This window comes from Scardinius erythrophthalmus, assembly GCF_964197995.2.
Source record: "Scardinius erythrophthalmus genome assembly, chromosome: 5".
Classification (NCBI taxonomy): Eukaryota; Metazoa; Chordata; class Actinopteri; order Cypriniformes; family Leuciscidae; genus Scardinius; species Scardinius erythrophthalmus.
In genome coordinates, this window is record NC_138225.1 from 49,072,724 (window position 1) to 49,096,753 (window position 24,030).

Sequence of the window (24,030 nt, forward strand, 5' to 3'; positions counted from 1 at the left end):
GCGCGTTCCATGAGGCCTATGCAGAGCTGTAGACAGACAGTCACCGAGCGCCACAAACAAACAGCAGCCGCCTTTTACTGTTCCTTCTGTGTTCACACCATGCTGTAACCGTAATTACGAGATGGCAACCCGTGACGTTCTACCCGGATCTGTTCACAACCTCAGACTCAGATTTATGTGTTTCTATGTCAACAACAATCAACTCCGAAATGAATCTGCAGCAGTCAGCAGGTGGTACAAGTCAGAGCTCTATAAGTTGTTTATGTTCATTATTATTGTAATGTTATGTGCTTTGAGACATGAGGTAAGGAGGCATAGCTTTTGAGACTTTCTGAAGGGAGGGTGGGATCTTAAGTTTTCAAAGCTAGCTTGCTATTGTTAGTCTCTTTATATTGTTCACAATTGCCGACCCTACCTTTAACGGTCACGTAACCAAGAGAAAATGTAATGAAGATCCAGAGAACATTCAGAAATAACATTTTCATAACTTAATGGGAAATGTTAGGAAAACTTAATACAATAGTATTCAGAAAAGTAGCATAGGAAATATATAAGTGCTAATATAGTTCTGAAATATAAGCACGGATTCCGTGTTGAACACCAACTCATTCTGACACACTTAATATTTTGATTTTAAATGCGGTTATATGAACTCAAATTGACAAAAAAAAGTGTTTTGTGGGCTTCCCCTTGAGACATGTCAAATATGCCTACAATTTCTCTGTGTGAATTCTGGTTTGCAATGTCCCCATTTTTGCACTGAAAAATGTTGCCTTAAAATGATTCAGTAACACACAAGTAATATACATATTAGGCAACAAGTGAAGAGTCAGTTCTTGAATTTCATGCGTTGAAAAGCAGGAAATATGGGTAAGTTGGTCCAGCCACTGTGGACATGACCTGACTGTTTCTATGGTAACCGGAGCTTCTAACGGCTGCAGTGACGCGATGACGCCACCAATTGGCAAATGGCTCCTTTATTTAGAAGGCAGGACGGTTTCTGACATATTGTTCTATTGTTTTTTCTATTCATAGTAGCTGATACAAGTGAACCGTCTTGTTATAGAGCCTTTAGTCTTTCCTTAAAATTCTTTTTGCACAGCATGTGTCGAATGCTCTACTGAGATATTCACATAGGCTACTTGAAAATAAAAAGCCAATGTAATTTTATTTTTAGTCAAGTGATTCTAGTGTCTCTCAGTCTGTCCATATCACTTCACTAAGAGGCAATGTTGAAGAAGTAGGTGTTATATCTGTGTCTGACTGTGCAGGCTGTCTTGTGCTGTTGTATTTATCTCTTTTGGCAGCTTGGTTTCAATAAGAGCAGTTTATGGACTGACAAGGACATTTTCAGTTCTGAAACTTTATAGTCCAATGTCAAAAGATCAGGGAAAATCGGTTTTCTCAGTTCATGACTCCTTTAATTAGGCAAGGACAAGCGTAAAAATGAGGCCATGAATGTAGGTCATGTGCTTAGAATTCACTGAACAAAAAAATACTAACAGACAATAACAAAACAACAATGAAGACATTCATGAGCATTACTGCAGTCAAAACAGGAGCAGAACAGCGTCTCATTTTAATAGTAAAGAGAGAAGTTTAATACACAGAATGACATCACCAAAACAAGTCACGATGATACAGCAGGAAGTACATGATAATCAGAGAGGAAGTCTGAGTTTTTTTAATGTCCCCAAGCCCAAAAATATCAGTACACAAGCAACTGTGTTTACAGCACTATAGGAGAAAAGAGAGCATCTGCACCATGTCTGAAGAATTACCCTGATAAACTACTACAGTAACAGATTACAGAGGATGTAGTTATAGTTAGTGTTTGAGCCCCACTTCATATCAAACATTTCATAAAGATACAGTAAACAACTGACAGATGAGTGTTTATCGTTTTCTTGTAGTTTTTTTTTTTTGCTTTTTTTTTATAGAGGATGGTGTATGAAAGGCACCATGGAAGGTGAAAAATCATCTTGAGACACTTGAATGGAAATGATATATTTTAAAAAGGATCATCAAAGGGTTTGCCGGATTTGTGCAGTTTTGTTGTGCTAGGTTTCTTTTTTTTGTCTGTCAAAGAGTTGATCAACAGATATCACTTGCAGAGATCACTTTGATGTTGTGATTGAGAAATGAATGCAATTTGCTATTATACACTGAATTCCATCATCATATCGTATGTATTTGGTTTTCTAATATGTAAATGTGCAGGTGTGATATTCTGTTCATCTTCAGAGAAAATATTATTTTTCAGCTTCCCTCTTTTCAACATAACTTTGGCTTTCTAAAAAAGGACACTGTACCTTAAAAGACACGTTCAAACTCAATTTCAAAAGGAATAGTCATCCAAAAATGGAAATGCTCATCGCGTCGCTCTAAACCTGTATGACGTTTTATCTTGAACAAAGTATTAATTTGGAAGAATGTTCATGCTTCTCTTTTTCATACCACAAGGCTATCTGGAGCTTCAAATAAGCTCTATAAAATGGTTCATACGACTCACAATAGCTTTGTGTGAGAAAAAAATCATTATTCACTGAAAACCTTCCCCGCATATTCATCGTTTTCAAACTTGATGTGTCACAATTGGATATAACACAAATGACAAACAATGGCATGCAATCTTGCATCAGCATTTTCTTGTGAATGACATTTAAGAGCTGCAGTAAAGCGCAAGGTTTCAGTGAATAAGGACTTAAATTGTCTGTTCCTCACATAGAGCAATCATACCGTTTTAGAAAACTTGAATGGACAATCTTTTCATAAGTCCTACTGGTTTTAATTTTCTATTCCTTTAATCCAATCCATTTGAACAGAAATCTGCTGCTGTTATTACCTAAACTTTTACCTTTTTAAAACTTAATGTGATTGTTTTTGAAAGCAAATAGACCTTGTTAAATGGCTTTTGGCCTCCCTCTCAATTTTCAATGAGTACCTTCAGAGCTATTGACATTTAACATTATATCTATGTTTTAAAGTCATTGCAACAATGTAAAAACATTGATGTTGGTGTCTTAGAGTAGGCTGTACACATTATTTACAGTGATATGAATAGAGTCTTTTCTGTGGGCTCTATTTCAACTTCATGGGCTTTAAAACACACTAAACCATTGCACAGAGAGAGAGAGAGAGAGAGAGAGAGAGAGAGAGAGAGGGTTACAAAAAGAGATTAATAAAAATTATCAATGGTGCATCCAGTTTTTTTTTTTTTTTTTACTTTTTTTTTTGTCTTTTTTGTCTTGTACAAGTCAGACTATTACACCCTTGTAAAAATGACTATTTGCTGCTTGAAATTCATAAGACCAAGCTTTTAAAAAAGTCAGTATGAAAAAGTCAAAACTATTGGTTTAAAAAATGATGGTTGGATGTTTAAAGAGCTAAACTGACCTGCTGTGTGTTAACACTTAAGTTTCTCAAATTTCTCATATATAAAATGAATTCCCACAGCAGACCACATGTACAAATTTGGGTGTTTGTTGTTATAATACAAGTGAAAAATGCAGCATATGCCCCGCATATACTTAACATTTTCATCACTCACTACAAATCTATTATCAAAACACAGAAAATGGATGCAACAAATTCTCAAGCAGCAAATAGTGCACTGACCATCGCTGCAAAGCCTCGAGGTCTAAAGCCTGACGGCCAAGGGGCAGCAAAGGTGATGCGTGCATTCACCCTGGCAACTAGGGCGGTGATGTTGATGTTTCCAAGACAGATAGCACCGGAGATGCCTCTGTTACTGGCATGTTGATCGGCGTACAGAGCGGAAAGAGTCTACATGGACTCCCCCTGTGAATCATCATCTTCCAGAGACAGAGGCAAGTATAGATCCTAGAGGTGAAAAGAGGGTAGGGTAAGTCATGGTGAACTACGTTTACATCCGAATTAAGAGCCAGATTTACTAAGCAGAGCAAATTAGCGTGAGACCGCAATCCCATAAAAGCGCAGATTGGAGTGGGAATTGCCCAGATAATGCACACAAATAAGCATAGATTCGCAAACCAGCAGAGCCGATGAGAATCAGGTACGGGTTATCTAACATCACAGGCGCAGGCAAAAGTTGGCAAAGTTACATTTGCATAACATTTTCCTCTGGCATTCCAGATAAATGAACACGAGTGGAGAAAATTCTCTCCCTTCCATCACGCTCTCTCTGTTCTCTGCAGTTCCCGTCAACTGCAAAATGGGTTAATTATTTTTTGTGCGTTAAATAATGATGCAATTACCAGTAAATAAATCCTCACGTTTGAGTATTTATTTAAATACTGTGTTACGTTTTATTTCAATAGTCCACTTTAGACATTCTACTAACTATAAGTAACTTTGCAATACAGATCAACGAACTCTGATTAATTTGCCCCAAACACAGCCATACTGTTAGGGCCAGATTTACTTACAGCTTGTGCCAGCGCGAACTACTGTCAGGATTTACTAAAACCATGCAGTGAAAATCAGCAATGAAAAGGTGTGGATAGAGTTGTTTTTGCGGCTGAACTTCTTTCATTTGCATTTGTAGGAGTTTCCCTTTCAGATGCAAAATTTATGGGAGGAAAGTATTTGGTGACACTTTAATTCGATAGTCCACTATAGACATTCTACTAACTATAAGTAACTTTGCAACAACATGTCTACCAGTCATTAGAGTATTAGTAGACTGTCTGCTTAATACCTGCAAACACTTTATTTTGATGCTCCACCAACAGACATTCTACTGACTATTAGTAACTTTGCAACTACATGTCAACTTATTCTACTACAGTAGGTGACCCTAACCTAAGAGTCTACTAATACTCTAATGAGAGTCAGTTGGCATGTACAGTAGTTGCAAGGGGAACGTCATTTCATGAAGTACAACATTTTCCTGGATAAACATCTTTGTTGATCCTGGAACAACATTTCAATCAACCAATCAGATTTGAGATTAGATTCAAGTTTAGTTTATGTCAAGTTTAAGCTTACAACCAGGGTTAGGTGCTTCTACATCAGTGTTACTCACCTCATATCGTATAATATCCCTCTGATTTTAGGGATAACTTATGGGTAGGGTTAGGTTTAGTGATAGGAATATGGTTAGGACTAAAGTTTTGGACAGGAATGTAGTTCCAGGATCAACAAAACATGTTGACCCAGAAACATGTCTTACTTGGCAAAATCACGGTGACCGGAATTACTAGCATACTTCTGCCTACTCTACACTGTCCAATACTGACCATTTTTTACAGATTGGATATTGGTCAGATGGGACCGATCCAAATCAGATGCTGTGCATTATGATTGTTCAAAAACAGCGCAAAACATATTATAAAAGCACCACAAACCTTTTCTGCATGATACTGAATTGGAAGTTAAGTGGAATGCATTGCATTGTGGAATACAGTATTACATGCAGTGTGCTCATTTTTGTTCAAAGTTAACATATTGCATACTGAAAGAAAATTAACAATAGTATGGTAACTTGCCATTCTAAACATATTCAGAAAAATGATACGAAGGGTTAGTTTAGGTGGTTAACCTATAGATACAGGAATTGACAGAACATTACCTTCTGTTTGCGAGTGCTGCCAGGGCTAGTCGGGGTCGAGATGGGCGACTGCTTAGAGATGGGCGTAGAGAGCTGACTACTGGAGCCTGTCCCGTTAGCTAGAGAGCGAAATAAAAAGTGCAAATGTGAAAGAGGGGGATAGAAGGAGAGCCACAGACAGAAAGATTAAGGGAAAAGAAAAGAAAAATTGTGGGGTTAGGCAGTGTCTTCCCTCCTTTCTGTGTAATCATGATGTCAACTGTTGTCTAGCCAGCTGCTAGTGTGTGTATCTGTTTGCTGGAACTCATTTACACATCTCTCTACGAATAGAGCAGGTTGCTATGAGACACCAGAGCTGTGTTTATATGAGAGAGTGGTGTGATCGTGTGTGTACTAATGTACTAAAGGCTGTTTCAAAAACAGAGCTTTCTTTTAAGCAGTACAAAAACCTAAGGACCAGACGCCAGGCCTTAAAACCGCTCCAGCTAATGAATAAATAAAACAAAGAGAACAGAATCTCAGATGAAAAGCCAGGCGCTGTTGGAAGACCTGGATAAGGAGATACGTAAAACTTCTCTAAAAGTGCTGATCTTAGCCTTTCATGTGCTAATTAAATGCAGATTTTCTCTAAGTTAGTCTTGCTGTGTGTTCATGATCGGTTACACTCCTAAAAAAGCAAATAGGTCCATAATTTTTTTTTGTCACACTTTACGCTATGTCGGTACAATAGCTTGCCCCTAGGCTTTCGTTTCATTATCACTTAAATATCTGGTGCTAAAGATTAAAGAATATGAAGAGCCTACAATATAATTCACCCTTATGCTCAAAATAATTGATTGGTTTGAGTATAGGATAGACTTAAATTTACAAATTAGTTCAATCAAATGAACTTTTAAGAGTATGTAGAACTTTCTTTATCTTTTGAGTTCACAAAACTTACACATTTTAAGTAATCTGAATCGCTTCATTGTTTTGAGTTGTATTGACTTGTTTCTGTTCATTTAAACAAACTTAAATTTAACCGAATTTGGATTTCCCAGCATGCTTTGCCATGATACTCGAATGTGAGAGTAAATGCTAAAATTAAGTGTTATTTAATGTTTTTTGTGTGTGTGTGTGTGTGTGTGTGTGTGTGTGTGTGTGTGTGCAAGATTAATGTTAAGTGGAAGATGTTTAATGTTTGCTATGCTAATTTAGAATAGTTTCTGCTATGTACGTTTTTTGGGGGGACACGGTGATGAGTGGAGCATGAGCTTGGTTTGAGAACAGATATACTGTATGTTAAATGTTCTATATTGTCTTACTTGTTCAAAGCATTGTGTTACCAATTAGCAGGTTAGCATTTACTGAATTAGCAAGTTTCCATTTCTAAAAAATATTTACGTTAAAGGTATAGCGGAGGATCTTTCCGAATTTTAGATAAGACCCGCCCTCTCCACTTTTTGAACAAGTCTGATTGATTCACCAGAATGATTGACAATTAGGAGGACCAATAGTATAGGTGATCCACCCGGAAGTAAAAAAATCCTCCGCTATACCTTTAAGATTACATGTTAATTTTAAATGAAATGTATGAGCTAGCTTACGCAAATATTTCAAGCTAAGAGCAATTAAAATGGACTGTACAAAATAAAAATCTGCCAGTTCTGCTTACTTTAACTTTGAATTTCTTAACTTCACATTTTTATGTAACTGATTGCCTCATTTTTTTTTTTCAGTTTTGCCAACTTTTTTGGGTTTACGGTGTATACAGCTAAAATCAGAAGAGAGGGTTTCCTTGCTGTAATTAATAAGCTGAACTAAAAACTCTGAACCCAAATAATAGTGTAAAATATGGAATGAAAGAGAATCTGAAAAATAGAGAACTAAATGGATGTATAAAACAAGAACTGATGGTAAACAAAAAAAATAACCAAATATAAAATGCTCGAAATGTCCTTGTTCATTTATTTCAAAAGGAGAGCAGTTCAATACAAAACTTACAATATGGGCTTTAAAACAAGGGGGAGAGATATAAAGAAACATGAAAAGAAATAATAATAATAATAAAAATAAAAAAAACATTAGTCCAGCCACCAGTGAGTGTGCACAGTGATACAGATACACTAATTTAAAGCACACAGGCCATGCAAGAAAGGTTAGCATGCACAAATGAACTAGTCTTTTTTTGTGAAACAAATAATCTTCATATTAAAGATATCATGAACATCAAAATTTGTTTTATGGCTTTTAGTCCATGTCTGGCTTTTAGGTCTGAGGTTATCTTCAGTATAGTGTACACCACAAAAAAAAATAAAAATAAATAAATAAAATAAAATAAAATAAAATAAAATAAAATAAAATAAAATAAAATAAAATAAAATAAAATAAAATAAAATAAAATAAAATAAAATGTAAGCAAATAGACCTATACATTTTTCTTCTTCCAGAAAACAGAACCAACATTTTAATGACACATTTTGTCTGCAGGGGCAATCACATTTTTTTTTTGTCCTAAACTTCTTTCTTCTGCTGAACACAAAAGAATAGTATGACTTCCATTGTATGGAGAAGAAAAAAAAAATCAATGGGGCCTATCAACCGACATTCTTCTTTTGTGTTCAGCAGAAGAAAGAAATTCATACGGGGTTGGAACAACTTGAGGGTGAGTAAATGATGACATAATTTTTGTGTGAACTATCCCTTTAACTAAATGATTTAGAACTCTGTGAGGTTCTGCCACCACAAGATGGCAGTCATACCATGATTCTGCTGACTGTGGAAAGGTCAATGAGGACATATTAATGGTTCCCTTTTTTCCCTATCACTAAAATCTCATCTCTTTCCCAGCCACCACCTCTGCATGTAACCCTGCCAAAGTAATAATGCTTACATTTGACCTCATATGACAGTACTGTTGATGGGACACTTTGTTTGCCTGTGTTTTTTTCTGTAGATGCCACATCTGCTTATAACCTAAACTCTTTTGTTTATTAGTCTTGATCCTCTAGTATGCAAGCATGGCCTTTTTGCCTTCATCATCAGATTAAAAAGTGTCCCCAGGCTTCAGTCTCCCTTGGAAGATTGAGTGATCCTTCCTCTCTAAAATATTAAACATGTAACAGTGCAAATCTATCTGCTTACATCAAACTCAAACATGTGTGACAGGCATCCTCTCTCTTCATCCTTTAATCCTCCGAGACACAAACCATTCCTTCCTTCCTTCCTTCCTTCCTTCCTTCCTTCCTTCCTTCCTTCCTTCCTTCCTTCCTTCCTTCCTTCCTTCCTTCCTTCCTTCCTTCCTTCCTTCCTTCCGGGGTAATAAGAAACATGATGTTTATGCATATTTTGTTATTCGGGTGAATTTTTGTCTTTCCCAGGAAACTTTCCCAGCATGCAGTCTGAAATTCGGATATGCTCAGTGGAGTCCTCTGATATTCTCTAAAGTGTTATGATGCTGGAATATTCCTATAGCATACAGATCCCTGATATAATAGCTGAAAAAAGCATTCAGAGGAGTTGCTTTGACTTTTATAAAGACCTTCCCAGTGAGCTAGAACTTCAGTACGTTCATTTCAGAGCACTCTTTAAAGTTTCATTAGACTATGATGACAAATATTTAAAATATATATACATGTGAATTTTTGAACTGCAAAACTGCTGTGTGATTTGCTTTTGTAAGTAGCTGTAACATACTGTACATTTAATTAAAAAAGGTATTCATTAATTCATTCATTTAAACAGCTGTTTGAGTTGTGTTTTCTTTGAGGTTTTCTTTGAGGTTTAACCATCAATAATCTGTTTATTAACTTTAGTAGCTATGCATGTATGACATCATATATTAAAATCATTCTGGCAGTATTAACCATTTATGCACACAGAAGGTTAATTGCACAGGCCATTGCAAGAACACACACAAACATGAGCAATTGCGAGATTATGATAAATTAACAAGAAACAAATTAAAGTGACAAGGTGTTAAAAATCTCATCAAAACAAAACAACAGATGATTCATAATCATGCATAATTTAACGGTGTAAGCAAAAATAAACATGTTAATGTAATATAATGGACAAAGCAGTTTAGAAGAAAATAAAGTGTATTATTGTAGAAAGCTTGCCAATCATCCATGCAAGAAATTGTGGTGCTTTAGCTCGATGTGGAATTGACTATAGTTAGTAAAGCTTCAGTATGGAGTTAAAGGTGTGTTGAGCTGACATGAATCACATAATTATAGGCTCACTGGAATCAGCCGGAGACTTGCAGCGTCGCATTGGGCCGGGACTCTTGGTGGAGCCCCTCTGTCCTTTAGGGGCCTTCATTACCCGACACTCTACGGCGAGAGAAACAGACACAGAGCATAAGTATGAAGAAAAAGCTGCCTTTAAGAATAGAACAAATTAGAGAAGCCACCAACAAATTCCATGAAATGCAAGTAAAACACCCTGAAAAACTTTGTATAGCTACTTAATATGTCTGTGTATCTTGTAGCTTGTAAATGTTCTTGATGATGCTCCTACTGCAGACACAAATCAATATATTATTTCTCTCTCTGTCTGACACCTTATCTATGTCTCTGAACCTTATTACACCCATGTGAGTCGCACATTGGCTATTTACATATGTAAATGTGAATCTGAATAATGCATTAAGCCATTTGAAAGCCTGATTCTGAGAGGCTAAATGAATGACATCCAATAGCATGAAGCTTCCTCCTGCTCTCACTACCGTCTCTAAGACACACACAGACTGAAAGTGTTACTGAGATTATACAGATGTCACACTGACTTGGCTAAACTGAGTTGCTTATGCGGCAATAGTAAAAAATACTTAAGGTACTGGTGTACAAAATGTTACTCGGTTAAATATGTCAGTCTATTCTTCAAGTAAAAAAACAAACCGCTCTTGAAAAAGTTAACAAGCCAGTCTGGCTGAAAATATTGTGATCAGCTGAAAAGAAGACTAAAATAGAATGATTCATTTTACTACTGTAGATATTTGTTTGAATTAGAGAACTTTCTCTGTTTGGTCTGAAATGGGAATAATGTTAACCACAGACATTTCTTTATGTTCTTACTAATAGATTTTTTAATTAAAGAAGTTAGTTTTGTTTAGGGTTGGCAATTATGTTACATGGTGGATACCTAACAGATCATTCTACATAGTTGAACATTTATCTTTGAGAATGGGCAGATTTAGTTTGAGCTGTAAAAATGGACACAAAACCAATTTATTTTATCACCAATATTTGATTTCTCACTTAGGCCTATTTATTAAAAGGTGTGACCTACCGTTTTCATCCAGAGAGAAGTCATCTTGTGCATAGCGGAATTTTTCTGGTCCACATGCAATGAAAACGTCATCATCACCAAAGAAATCTTGCAAGCAAGTCACCTAAAAAGAAGATAAGCAACAAAATATTGAAATAAAGATATATAAGGAAGCTGGGCTGATGTGATCCAATTTGAGTTGATAATCATAATCAGTAACCCAATGGTGATGGGTTGGAAATATGAATGTGAAAGAAGGCATGCACGTCATGCGGTTTATTCCAGACTTTCAAACATTTAACCCAACCCAGCTGGGTCCCAGTGCTGAGCTTGTTTAACCCTGTCCTGGGTTGCCAAATTACTCAAATTGGGTTGTTTTTAACCCAGCATTTTTAGACATGTATCTCTGCCATGTCTCTGCCACAGATACATTCGTACATAGAGTTTCCTCCAGTTGTTCATAAGCTAACTAAATGTTTTGGACGTTGTTGAAGACAGCTATTTGACATTCTGTGCTAAAATTGGGTCACCACCAGCCAAGTAAAGAGTCCCACCCCAGTCTATCACTTAACACACACACACACACACACACACACACACACACACACACACACACACACACACACAAAGAGAGAGAGAGACAGTGATATATGACAAAGCTAATCTATGCCGCCCTTGCCGTGAACAGCTGGCCAGCAGGGTGTGTGTCTGCATACTTGGATGGATGTGTGCGAGCGAGTGTGTGTGTGTGTGTGTGTGTGTGTGTGTCTATGTATATATGTGTGTATAACACACATACGCCTACCTACATACAAATTTATACCCAGAAGTGAGCTAAATCTGACAAAACCTCCCAAAATCTCTTTTTGAGGATGTCCTAATTTGCAAATCAGTATTAAATAAATGAAACATAATATAATATATAAATATATATAAATTTTTTTTTTTTTTTTGGAAAAAAATGCAGAATGTTAAGGTGTTCTGGGTGGCTACTACTGTATGTGTGTTGCCATGTGGTTTGTTCTGGGTGGTTTCTAGGGCAATGTTACCATGTTTAGAGTGTTTTTAGTATGTTGCTGTGCGAATAAATCAAAGCTGCCTAATGTTACTGAATGAAATGTGGACCCAGGACGAGCTCTAGGACTGTGAAGCTTTGGGGGTGTTGATGGACTCGATCTACTACATCTGTGTTTTAATCATCTTTCTGAATCCGATCCAAACATACTCTTTGACAAAAATACGATTTTATCAGCTTTGTGCTCAAAATGTTTTATTTTTTTTTTTTTTATTATTTTTATGAAACCCACATTCAAGTGCTGATAAAAAAGAAGCTAGAATTAAACAGGTTTTATTCTAGCTTCTAGAGGGTCTGTTCTATCTTTTTATAAATATTTTCAGATATTCATAAATGTTCTGGGGGCCATGAAACTTGTGGGAAAAAAAATTCTGCCGGTGGCTGGCAACTTTTTTCAAAAGCACTGGCTTAATAAGGAAGTTTATAAGGAATTCGCATAACGACTGTTGTTTGATGTATTGTGGTTTTGTCTATTGATCTACTGAAATTACAGATTATTTTTGGTGTTAATAGTGAAACGCACAATTCCAGGTCTGAGGATTACGGTAATGATCAGCCGTGAGCTCTATGATGATTTTGTTATAAATGACTTATTAATGAAATTCAGGCTAATATCCAAGTGTCTGTCAAGAGTCTGGAGTCTGTGTGTCAAAGAACGCAGGAAAAAAACCCACTACAATACCTTGTTAAACCACTTTGCTGTCAGTAAGTGCCGGTATGGCACTTACTGACAGATTCTGATAATTATCCAAGCTGACATTCAAAAGCAATCAATCCGCCTGTCAATCATGTGTCAGTCCAGCCCCCTGCACCTGCTGCCCACTCCCCTTCCTGTGTGTGTGTGTGTGTGTGTCAGAACCGCTCATAAAAATGGGACAATAAAGAAGGCCTCATGGGACACATAATCTGCAAATTGTTCCCAGACACACCCAGTCCAGCACAAAATATAAATTCAAATGTATGATAAACTTTACGCTTAATCTCAGTAATATTTTTTTTCCCTATGGCACAGAATGACCTCAGGATCAAAGAGGCCAAAGGTCAAGAGGTGCGTGATGAAACCATGGCAACAGTGATGTCCCCAAAGGACAATGCTGGGGCATAATTTCTCCTTCATTCTCTAGGCATATTATCCATGCACATATAAATAAACAATAAAACTGCCTTTGTATTACAAGCAAATTTGCAAGTATTATTTTTTTAATCAACTGTCCACTTTTACACTCCAGATGTTTAGGGAGTTCCATAATTAGGGATCCCATTTTTCTCTCCTTTCTTTCTTCTAAATTATTTACTCCATTAATGTTATAACCTCTACATAAAAAATAAATAAGAAATAGTACGTTTAATAAAAAAAAAAAAACATTTTCAGTGTGAGACTGCTAAAGGAAGATTTTAGCTTTTCAAAATATTCACATCAATTAATTATTATACATAAAAAAGAGAGGTGGGTCTGATTGGTCTGGTAGTCATTCTAATACTGAATTTGGATCAGTGTTCGAATGTCCTGAAGGGAAGAGGTCTTCAGTCAAGATACTCTGGGCTGTGATTTCTGGGCTTTTTGTTTATGCATGTGTGTGATTTTAGTGTGTAAGTGTAGAGCATCAGCACTGTAACTGGAAGCTAAGATTCAGGGTGTGTATGTGTGTGTCTGACCCTCATCTGTCACCTCACGTCACCTCTCATCAGACACTACTAATAGAGTTTGTTCCTGCCAGCCAATGAGACAGACTGAACAAACAGAGTTCAGATCACAGTGAGCAAGAGAAACATGAAACATTTGAGTGTGTGTGTGTGTGTGTGTGTGTGCATTGCCAGAAGTGATGGGAATTAATTAAGAAGAATAAGTAGGTCTGGTGGGCGTGGCCCTCCCTGGATCAATGAACCAATCAAATGACCTGTTTTCAGTCCCTAACCATCTAGCTTTGGAATTATTTAGCTAGAATTCATATTCATCATGTTCTCCTTAAATGACAATGACTGGTTTCCTGAGGTCAGCATCTAGCAAGGACCTACATTACAAAATGATTTGCTTATAGCTCACGCCACTTATGTGTGTGTGTAAGGGACGGGTGATGTGTGGTGTTGCTTTGTCATGTGACATGATAAGAAGTGAAGGCAGAGTGCCTCAAACAAACAGAGGCGACCTTCATACTAACAGTGAAATTATGTTATTATAATTTTTATTTGTAATATTTTCTTATTTACTTTGAATTCTAACTTAACATATTCAGTCTATCTATCTATCTATCTATCTATCTATCTATCTATCTATCTATCTATCTATCTATCTATCTATCTATCTATCTATCTATCTATCTATCTATCTATCTATCTATCTATCTATCTATCTATCTATCTATCTATCTATCTATCTATCTATCTATCTATCTATCTATCTATCTATCTATCTCTGTCTGTCTGTCTGTCTGTCTGTCTGTCTGTCTGTCTGTCTGTCTGTCCAAATATTTTTTTGGGACCAGCTGTATATAAAATACCGTTTCTTTTAATACATTTACTCAATTTACTAGTCATTTATATGTGGGAACAACGTAATTTTAGAACAACCAAGAAATGCTTTGGCACATTAAAACTGATTTATTTACAAGGTTTAAAAAGTACAATATAAAAGACTAATTCAAATAAGGCATTCTATTGTACACTCTCCTTATTAAATGAATTAAGAAGAATATCTGGTTGATGAAGATAAAGGTACATTGTGTTCACATCCCTTTGATCCTGCGACCGTTGAACACACTGTCCTTTTGAACATTCGCCCACTTGATGTGTCCCTGTGTGTTCTAGAGGCATTAGGGGGTTCAATGAGTAAAAAAATTAAATAATCATGAAAATTTGTTTGAGTGTGCAGAGTGAATCTTTGCATGCTGGGTACTTTTTTGGTACATCACACTCACTAAAAGGAACTTCATATGAATTTCATATGATTCCATGCACCCAAGTCAATTCTTAGAAAAATAGCTAATACATTATTTGTTAATAAATTTGTGGATGTGTATGAGCAGGGTCTAAAGCTGACTTTCTCACCTGTCAGTGGAGGGTGAACTAAGGAAATGTCCCATGCAGCTATAAATATTTTTATGAGACATGAAACTATACTTTCTTTAAGAAATGACATTATGTTGAAATTCTTTCAAAAAATGTCTAACCCGTTAAACATGAAACAAGTATTATGCAGTCATTTAAGACATTTCTCCTTATATAAAACCTAAACGGAATAAAGGGTTCTTTAAAAATGAATCAAGAACCCCACAATGAACCTTTTCTTTTTCTAAGAGTGTATGTCTCATTCAAAGGAATCTGCAAACAAAAATGTCACATAGACAACATGTAACATTCAATCTCATCAACATTTATGAAGATGATACTCTATCCAGGAACAAATATTAGACAGACAAAAGTCGTAAATGCCAGACTCCCAGCGGACCCCTGAGTCAACGGGGACTGACTGCTGATTATGAGTCTGTCACTCAAACAGAGATATACAGTGATTTTTAGACTCTAAGTTTTAGTAAAATGTCATGCATAATAAATCATGCATGTGATCTGATAAAAAAACAATGCTTAATGTTAATTAATATTAATGAATCAATTAGCTCTGCTTTGTTGCTGCCTTTTGAAAGGTTGTGCATGTCGGCATATGTGTGTGTGTGTGTGTGTGTGGGAAGACACTCATTCCTGCCAAAGTGAGTTTATGAAATGTAATATATTTTGTTTGTTTCTGTTCTCTTGCCAGATTTTTTTTTTCTGGTCAAAGTTTTTTTTGATATATTTAGCATCAAGTAAACAGAAAAACCTGTAGGTTCTTAGGGTTATATTCGTTTTCTGCCTAAACGTCACATAAAAACAAGCTGTAGTTGGTCATTTTGCATGTCATTCTGATGGCCTCTTAAATCTAAATGGGTTGTACTTGGCCAGAATAATCTTCAAAGCAGACTAGACTTCATGCGGTTAGTTGAAAGCCAGGCTCTGCGACATGTGACAATGCTATTCAAAAAGTCAACTTGAAAAGCAGATTTACATGTGACTGTTTGATTATATTCACAGCTAGGATAATCACTACATCTTATGGCTCTCGCACACAAATAAAAGACATAGAATGACACCCCCTTTAGCCCCTAATCCTTGCCTAACCAGCTGCCAGGACCACATGCCTCTTATTCGTCAATAACCCCTCCCAAACACACCCTTAAATTTAATATAGGTCACACAGGAGTCCCATAACCCACACACACTGCCAGTCTGTAGCCTGTCAATTATTAAAAAAGTCCTTAATTGTTTGAATGTTCTTTCCTGGACAGATCGAGCAGTGCACTCAGACATGAACTTATGCAGTGGTCAGTCTGAAAGGTGTGAGTTCACAATGGTTTATTGTGATACAAAGGGCTACAAACAGATGATGTTCCCATGGTTCGAAGTTCATCTATTATGCTTTTTTGCCCTTTTTTTACCTTTCCTTTAGTGTGTAATATACTTGTGTGTATATGAACATAATATAACAATATACAGTAACACGTTTTTTTGGGAGAATGAGTCGGTTCGACCAACTGTTGAAGTTTGCCGAGGATTACCAAGGAGTCTGATGAGTGAGTTGGCAATACTATGCAAGCCTGAGGCACGTACTGGTCTGGAAATATGCTTATTATGACTACTGTTATTAAATAATATTTGATTAAAACCTGCAAAACCCCTTCTGTCGAGAGATGTAAATACATTTGACTATGCTTTCTTGAGCATTCAGATTAAATCTTAAGTTGTTAAGCGAAATCAAGGAGTTTAAAAGACTGGTTTATTCTTTCTATATACTTTAGACATGTAGAACAAATCCACGTTTATGCATGTCTGTAATGTGTGCTGTAATGTGAGTTGCCTTATCCAAGATGTAGGCAACTCAATACTCTTATCCGACATAAAGGATCCACTGTGACCACAATTAGTAATATACGTTTACACAAATAACTTTTTATTTGAAAGTTTCAAACCCAAACAGAAACATAGTGTCGGCCCAGATCCGGCCCACATTTGGTACACATGGAATCCACACGTACCAGATGTGGGCCGGATCTGGGCCGACACTATGTTGCTGTCTGGGAGCATGCATTGGCACAAATAACTTTATTTGAATGTTTCATTGATATAATAAGGCACTGAGTTGTTAGAAAATAAATGTGTAGTGCCATCGTTGCTTGATGAAGTAAGGAACCGATGAATCGGTTTTTGAACCGGTTCATTGACATCTTGCTTCACACTAGCCTACTCACAACCGGAGCAAGATAAAGTACAGATACAGTACTTTGTACAGATAAAGTATGACGTGACACACATGACGTACGTATGCAATTTCCTGCTAAATTTGTCCTGACAGCTGAAATATGAATCATTAGTATAATAGGTTTATCAAAGGGTAAAGAGGTTGTTTAACAGATAGATTTTATACACTCTCTCATTAATAGCATTTTTAATAGCAAAAAGTTACAAGTGTATTTTTAGGGACATAAATCTTTATATGCTGCACAATTTCAGATTTAGATAAAAACAACAGGTGCCAGGTTCTCTAACAATCAAACAGGTTGCCCCTAAGTCAGCTGGAAACTAGAATATCACTCTTAAAATATTTGCTAGTCTTAAAACAGCTTGCCAGTTCCATTTTACAAATATCACTCTGATACCATATGAGGAGGAAAGACGGCAAAAGCCTGGATAATATTCTTAACACCATCCAGATGTTTTCAGACTTGTTCTGGAATAATACTTTATATATCAGATCTCATATCTTTCAAGTCCATATGAACATTCATATTGAAAGATTTTTTTTCTTAAAATACATTCTCTTAACCCAGTTTATTGTTCATTGACTACTATTAGTATGCCATTCATGGGTTTATCTCCACCAAAAGTGTAAACAGAGAGCCTCCCAGGCACCATAAAACATAAAAGTCTGCTAAGATCCATCAATCTCATTCCAGCTCTTTTCGCATTACATGGGAAAATCTTCGGTTACAGACAATAAAGCCCAAATTCACTGCATTTAGACCTTCAAAGATTAAACAGGTCATGAACTTGTCAAAGCGAATGGGACATTGCGATGCAATGCATTACAATGGACACTTCAATACCATACAGCATCATCACGCACCCGTTCAGAAAAACAAATGTCTTGTGTAGACAGCCTCAAACAGCTGTGGTGCGTCATGTCAAAACACGCACATATGTTTGCAAGGTTGTTTGAAAATTGCTTTATTTTGTAATTCTGTTAGGTGCCATTAGTGTCGCAGAAACAACATACTTTACCTTTAATTCATATTTTTTCTCAGATCACTGCAAATAAATGGTTAGAAAGACAAATCAATGAATATGAATGATGCTGGCACATTCATATACAAAGTGAATGCTTCATACCATATATACTGTATATGAGTGATTCAGTGCTTTAATACACTGTAATAGTGCCAGACTGATATGTTTGCTGATATTCAGCTGTTTTCAGATGAAGCTGATAATCACACTTAAAGTACTTGTCCGATTAACAGAAGTGTGTCTTTTTCAAAGTACTCTGCCAAAGTGATAATGCACATTTTGTGTAAATATTGTGCAACAATAAAATTGTGTCGATAATAGTCAATTACAGTCAATTACTTATCTGTAATAGTCAATTATAATGCTGGCTCATAATGGCAGATCACATCAGCCTATAATTTAGCTATTCAGATTACTGATATGTCTGAGATGTAATTCTGTTCATGTACAAAAATAGAGGCGTGTAGATTTAATAAGAGTAAATGAGTTTCATTAAGAAACTGAGTCAAGTGCTTTTTTTATATCACACTATTTTAAGGAGGGTTTCGAAAATACCTTGTAAAATATCAAAGACATGTGCTGTACATAGCCAAAACAAAAGAACAAAAAATGAAGACACAGCCCTCGTCCCTCCTCTGGGAGCTCTATTTGTTTTGGGGATGGGCGGTGACTGTCTGCACTTGCATTTACGCTGCTATTCATTTAGCAAAGGACGTGAATGATAAATGATTTTTAAACACTCTCAGATGTGGTATCGCCCCAAGTAATCACACTAATTAATGTCTGCTCTCACTAAAAAGAGAACAGTAAAGAGGGCTTAATGGCTAACCCAAAAACCCAGAAAGGTGTGTGTGTGTGTGTGTGTGTGTGTGTGTGTGCACGAGTATAGCAGCAGAACGTGCAAAGCGTATGCCAAAAAAACAATACACACAGGCAAAGAAGGTGGAAAACTAACAGAAAGACAAAAGGAAGGAGAGAAGAGAGAGACACAGCCAGAGGACAAAAGGAAAGAAAAGGACTAGGTGAAGATGAAGAACAGAAAGAGCAAACTAACTAGTCTTTTTTTTTTCATCACACTGTTGTGCTCGCATATTTAAAACTTGTGTGTTCTGTAGACTTACTGGCTCAAGTAAATCAATCAATCAATCAATCAATCAATCAATCAATCAATCAATCAATCAATCAATCAATCAATCAATCAATCAATCAATCAATCAATCAATATATATAGATGGCATTTATCAGTAGCATAAAGTCAAATACCTGCTAAGCTCTGTCCTACCCAAGAAAATCAGATGAGAAACTGGTTCTAACAAAAGACAGTTAAAAAACGAGTGTCACCCTGAATAATCTTTTGTCACAGCTTCCAGGAGCAGCGATATGCTAGAAGACTTTCTCTGGATTGTGGCTTTAAGATGAACTGTGTCCTTAAAATTTATGGATCAGCCAGATTCTGAATCAGCAAATGGGAGAAAAGTATACAGTATATGAAGAGTTCAGATGCAAAAGCCTCTAAGTGCCATCTGAAATTTTCTTATAGAATGATCATTTTTATCAAGCTTGTATATTTAAGTTCAGTAATTTCACTTAAATGACAATAAATAGGTAATCTTCATTGCCATTTAAGTGAAATTATTGAATTTAAATATACAAGCTTGATAAAAATGATCATTCTATAAGAAAATTTCAGATGGCACTTAGAGGCTTTTGCATCTGAACTCTTCATATATACTGTATACTTTTATATTTATTTCTGATGAATAGAATGAACATCATACCTGCATGCAAATCCTTCCCAGCAAACACATGATGTACCACTTTTTTGGTACGTTTTTATAATTTCATGACATTGGATGCTCGTAATTTGCATATGCAATTGAAGAGTGCGTATACAAGCACAGTATAACGTCTGACAGTTAAATTTTCTGAGGTGAGAGACAAATTACCAATATAACATTAGAATAATGACTTGTCTCTTGAAAGACATGTTTCGCCATGGACTGGATGATCATATTTATTACTGCATGCCTGGCAATGCCCCTCACTACACTCTGGCTCAATATATTGACTGTGCCCTTGTATTGAGCGGCTCATCATTTACTGTGGACTTTGAGGATGAGGAGCCCCGCAAGCTCACAGTATCCTCTAAGCCTGAGCCAGTTCATGTCACGCCCACTCTAATGTTGGCAACTCCAGTGCTCACACCGCTCGCCACCGCATTCACGCCAGAGCTTCATCCTGTCACGGCCGCTGCCGAGCCTGAGTCTCTTCACGTCAGTCCTGCCGAGCCTGAGTCTTCTTCACATCAGTCCTGCCGAGCCTGAGTCACTTCACATCAGTCCTGCCGAGCCTGAGTTTCTTCACGTCAGTCCTGCTGAGCCTGAGCTTCACGTCGTGCCTGCCGAGCCAGAGACTGTTCCTGTCCTGCTTGCCCAGCCAGAGATTGTTCCCGTCATGCTTGCCCAGCCAGAGATTGTTCACGTCATGCTTACCCAGCCAGAGACTGTTCCCGTCATGCTTGCCCAGCCAGAGACTGTGTCTTCGGACAAAGTGGCCGCTGCACCTGAGACAGTTCCAGATGATACAGCACTCATGATAGTCGCCACAGCTATTTTGTGTGTGTGGGTAGCACACACATTGGCTCCAGCCCGCGAGCTCTCACCCAAGTTGGCTGTCACGCCTGAGAGTTCGTCTCTGGCCAAGATGGCTGCCTCTACACCTGTGGCTGCCTCTACACCTGTGTCTGCGCCTGTGTCTTCGGACAAGATGGCCGCCTCTATGCCTGTGTCTTCGGACGAGATAGCCGCCACGCAAGGGTCTCGTTCCGAGATGGCCGCCATGCCAGAGTCTTGTCCCGAGATGGCCGCCACGCCTGAGTCTCGTCCCGAGATGGCTGCCGCCGTTCCTGAGTCTCGTCCTGAGATGTCTGCCGCCACGCCAGAGTCTCGTCCCAAGAAAATTTTGGGGAGGGGCAGTAGGTACTTGATTAGGCTTCAGAAGCCATGTCTCCCTGGTCGCCTGCACAGCCTGCTTTACCCTGGTCGCCTGCACTACCGGCTCCGCCCACATCCCCTGCACTGCCGGCTTCGCCCATGCTCCAAGGCCCTGGTCCGCCCATGCTCCAAGGCCCAGGTCCACCCACGCTTCACGGCCAAGGTCTGCCCACGCTCCACGGCTCTGGTCCGCCCATGCTCCAAGGCCCAGGTCCACCCACGCTCCACGGCCCTGGTCCGCCCATGCTCCAAGGCCCAGGTCCACCCACACTTCACGGCCCAGGTCCGCCCACGCTCCACGGCCCAGGTCCGCCCACGCTCCAAGGCCCAGGTCCACCCACGCTCCACTGCCCAGGTCCGTCCACACCCCAAGGCCCAGGTCCACCCACGCTCCACAGCCAAGGTCCGTCCAAGCCCAGATCCGTCCACGCTCCACGGCCCAGGTCCACCCACGCTCCACGGCCCAGGTCCGCCTACGCTCCACTGCCCAGGTCCGTCCACACCCCAAGGCCCAGGTCCACCCACGCTCCACAGCCAAGGTCCGTCCACGCCCAGGTCCGTCCACGCCCAGGTCCGTCCACGCTCCACGGCCCAGGTCCACCCACGCTCCACGGCCCAGGTCCGCCCACGCTCCACGGCCCAGGTCCGTCCACGCCCAGGTCCGTCCACGCTCCACGGCCCAGGTACACCCACGCTCCACGGCCCAGGTCCGCCCACGCTCCACGGCCCAGGTCCGTCCACGCTCCACGGCCCGGGTCCACCCACGCTCCACGGCCCAGGTCCGCCTACGCTCCACTGCCCAGGTCCGTCCACACCCCAAGGCCCAGGTCCACCCACGCTCCACAGCCAAGGTCCGTCCACGCCCAGGTCCGTCCACGCCCAGGTCCGTCCACGCTCCACGGCCCAGGTCCACCCACGCTCCACGGCCCAGGTCCGCCCACGCTCCACGGCCCAGGTCCGTCCACGCCCAGGTCCGTCCACGCTCCACGGCCCAGGTACACCCGCGCTCCACGGCCCAGGTCCGCCCACGCTCCACGGCCCAGGTCCGTCCACGCTCCACGGCCCAGGTCCACCCACGCTCCACAGCCAAGGTCCGTCCAAGCCCAGATCCGTCCACACTCCACGGCCCAGGTCCACCCACGCTCCACGGCCCAGGTCCGCCTACGCTCCACTGCCCAGGTCCGTCCACACCCCAAGGCCCAGGTCCACCCACGCTCCACAGCCAAGGTCCGTCCACGCCCAGGTCCGTCCACGCCCAGGTCCGTCCACGCTCCACGGCCCAGGTCCACCCACGCTCCACGGCCCAGGTCCGTCCACGCCCAGGTCCGTCCACGCTCCACGGCCCAGGTCCACCCACGCTCCACGGCCCAGGTCCGCCCACGCTCCACGGCCCAGGTCCGTCCATGCTCCACGGCCCAGGCCCGCCATGTCCTGGTCCCATTCCCCTGCACAAGCCTGGCCCTCCATCCCTCCCCCAAGACCGCCTCTGTTCCGCCACCCTCCTGAACTGTTTTGGTTTTGATGGGCGTGTCTTGTCATTAGTCTTTTGTATATTTAGCCCTCATGTTTGCCCTGTGTCTTTGTCGAGTATTGAATGTTTCCTGTTATGTTGTGTAAGTTTATGTTCTTGTTTTGAGTTCCATGCCTCATCATGCCTTTGTTTTATGTTTGATCACGCTTTGGAATAAATTGCATTTGGGTTCTCACTACTACTTGCCTTCAGTGGACTTTAATCGTTACACATAGATTCTTGTAAAGATCGAACCCAAGTGTGAATACCCATAAAAAGCAACTATTGGCAGCAGAGTGAGTCTCTTTGTTCTTTTTGCCTACACGTCTCAGTAGCAGCAATATAAGATCAAATGTTTGTCATCAAATAGCAATCACAATACATAACACAATACATTACAGCCCTACACTGTAAACACATATTTCTTATGTTTGTCCCTCTGCCCTGCTGTTTTCTTCCCTTCCAGTCATCTGCAAGGTCACACTCAAAAGTGATGTTATAATACACTGCCCACAAGTCCCATATGACACTGCTGTCATGACAACTGTCTGGCCAGCTGTTTCATAGCTGACTGATGTAGGATTCAAACTGGATGTGTTATTTGCAGTCATATAGAGTATACAGGAGGTTGTGTGTAGCTGGGGCCCTTGCTTTAAATACAGTAGAGAAATGCACTGCAGTATGTAATCTGAGGGCGTACTACTGTGTGTGGTACAGTAGATTTAAATGGTTTCTTGTACCACCACGTGTTTGGTCTTGTGAAGCTGAACATAAAGCGTCCACTCAGCGTATTCCTGCAGCACTATTGTCACAGCAATTGCTGTTCCATCACTCGCCCTGCAGATTTGTTGTCGCCATAGCAACATCCTATGTGATTACTTGCTGTCTATAGCCCGCTCACTCAGCAAAACAGAAAAAAAAATGTCTAGCCATTCACTTCTCTTGAATGGCTAGACAGATAAGGGCATGTGTGAGGGAATGAAAGAATCTGATTGGCTGTGAGTGAGATCATCCGCATATTAAGAAGGTTCTTTCGTAGTTTTGTTTCTGGCAGCACAAAGACTGTGCTGCATTTTAATACTGGACGTCCATCTTCCTCTGGAGGTAAGCGCATACACCCCTCCCCTATCTGCGCTTACAGCATTGATGTAGAAAGAGAGATATCTTAGCTTTGTACCGCACACACTAGTTACCGAATGGAATACAAATAACCTGCTGGACAAAGAAACCGATCCACGCTGGACACGGGTAGCGATCTTTTTAAAAAACATAGTTTGACTCATTTGGTTCAAATAAAAAATATAACACACAAAATATAAAATAGATTAAAATAAAATAAATATAGCTGCCATGT

The 24,030-nt window shown here is 39.5% G+C and overlaps 1 protein-coding gene across 1 annotated transcript in view; it reads right to left on the reverse strand.

Annotated features, from left to right (window-relative positions):
- Positions 1-1,936: 1,936 nt before the first annotated feature.
- LOC308690878 (neuronal migration protein doublecortin-like) overlaps positions 1,937-24,030 on the reverse strand; it is a 51,237-nt gene continuing 29,143 nt past the window's right edge. Inside the window, exons 4-7 of the mRNA XM_081365644.1 lie at positions 10,805-10,907; positions 9,757-9,846; positions 5,555-5,652; positions 1,937-3,843 (exon numbers count right to left, since the gene is read on the reverse strand). Of these exons, the coding sequence (XP_081221770.1) occupies positions 3,787-3,843; positions 5,555-5,652; positions 9,757-9,846; positions 10,805-10,907 (348 nt within the window). The 3' untranslated portion in view covers positions 1,937-3,786. The remainder of the gene's footprint in view (positions 3,844-5,554; positions 5,653-9,756; positions 9,847-10,804; positions 10,908-24,030) is intronic.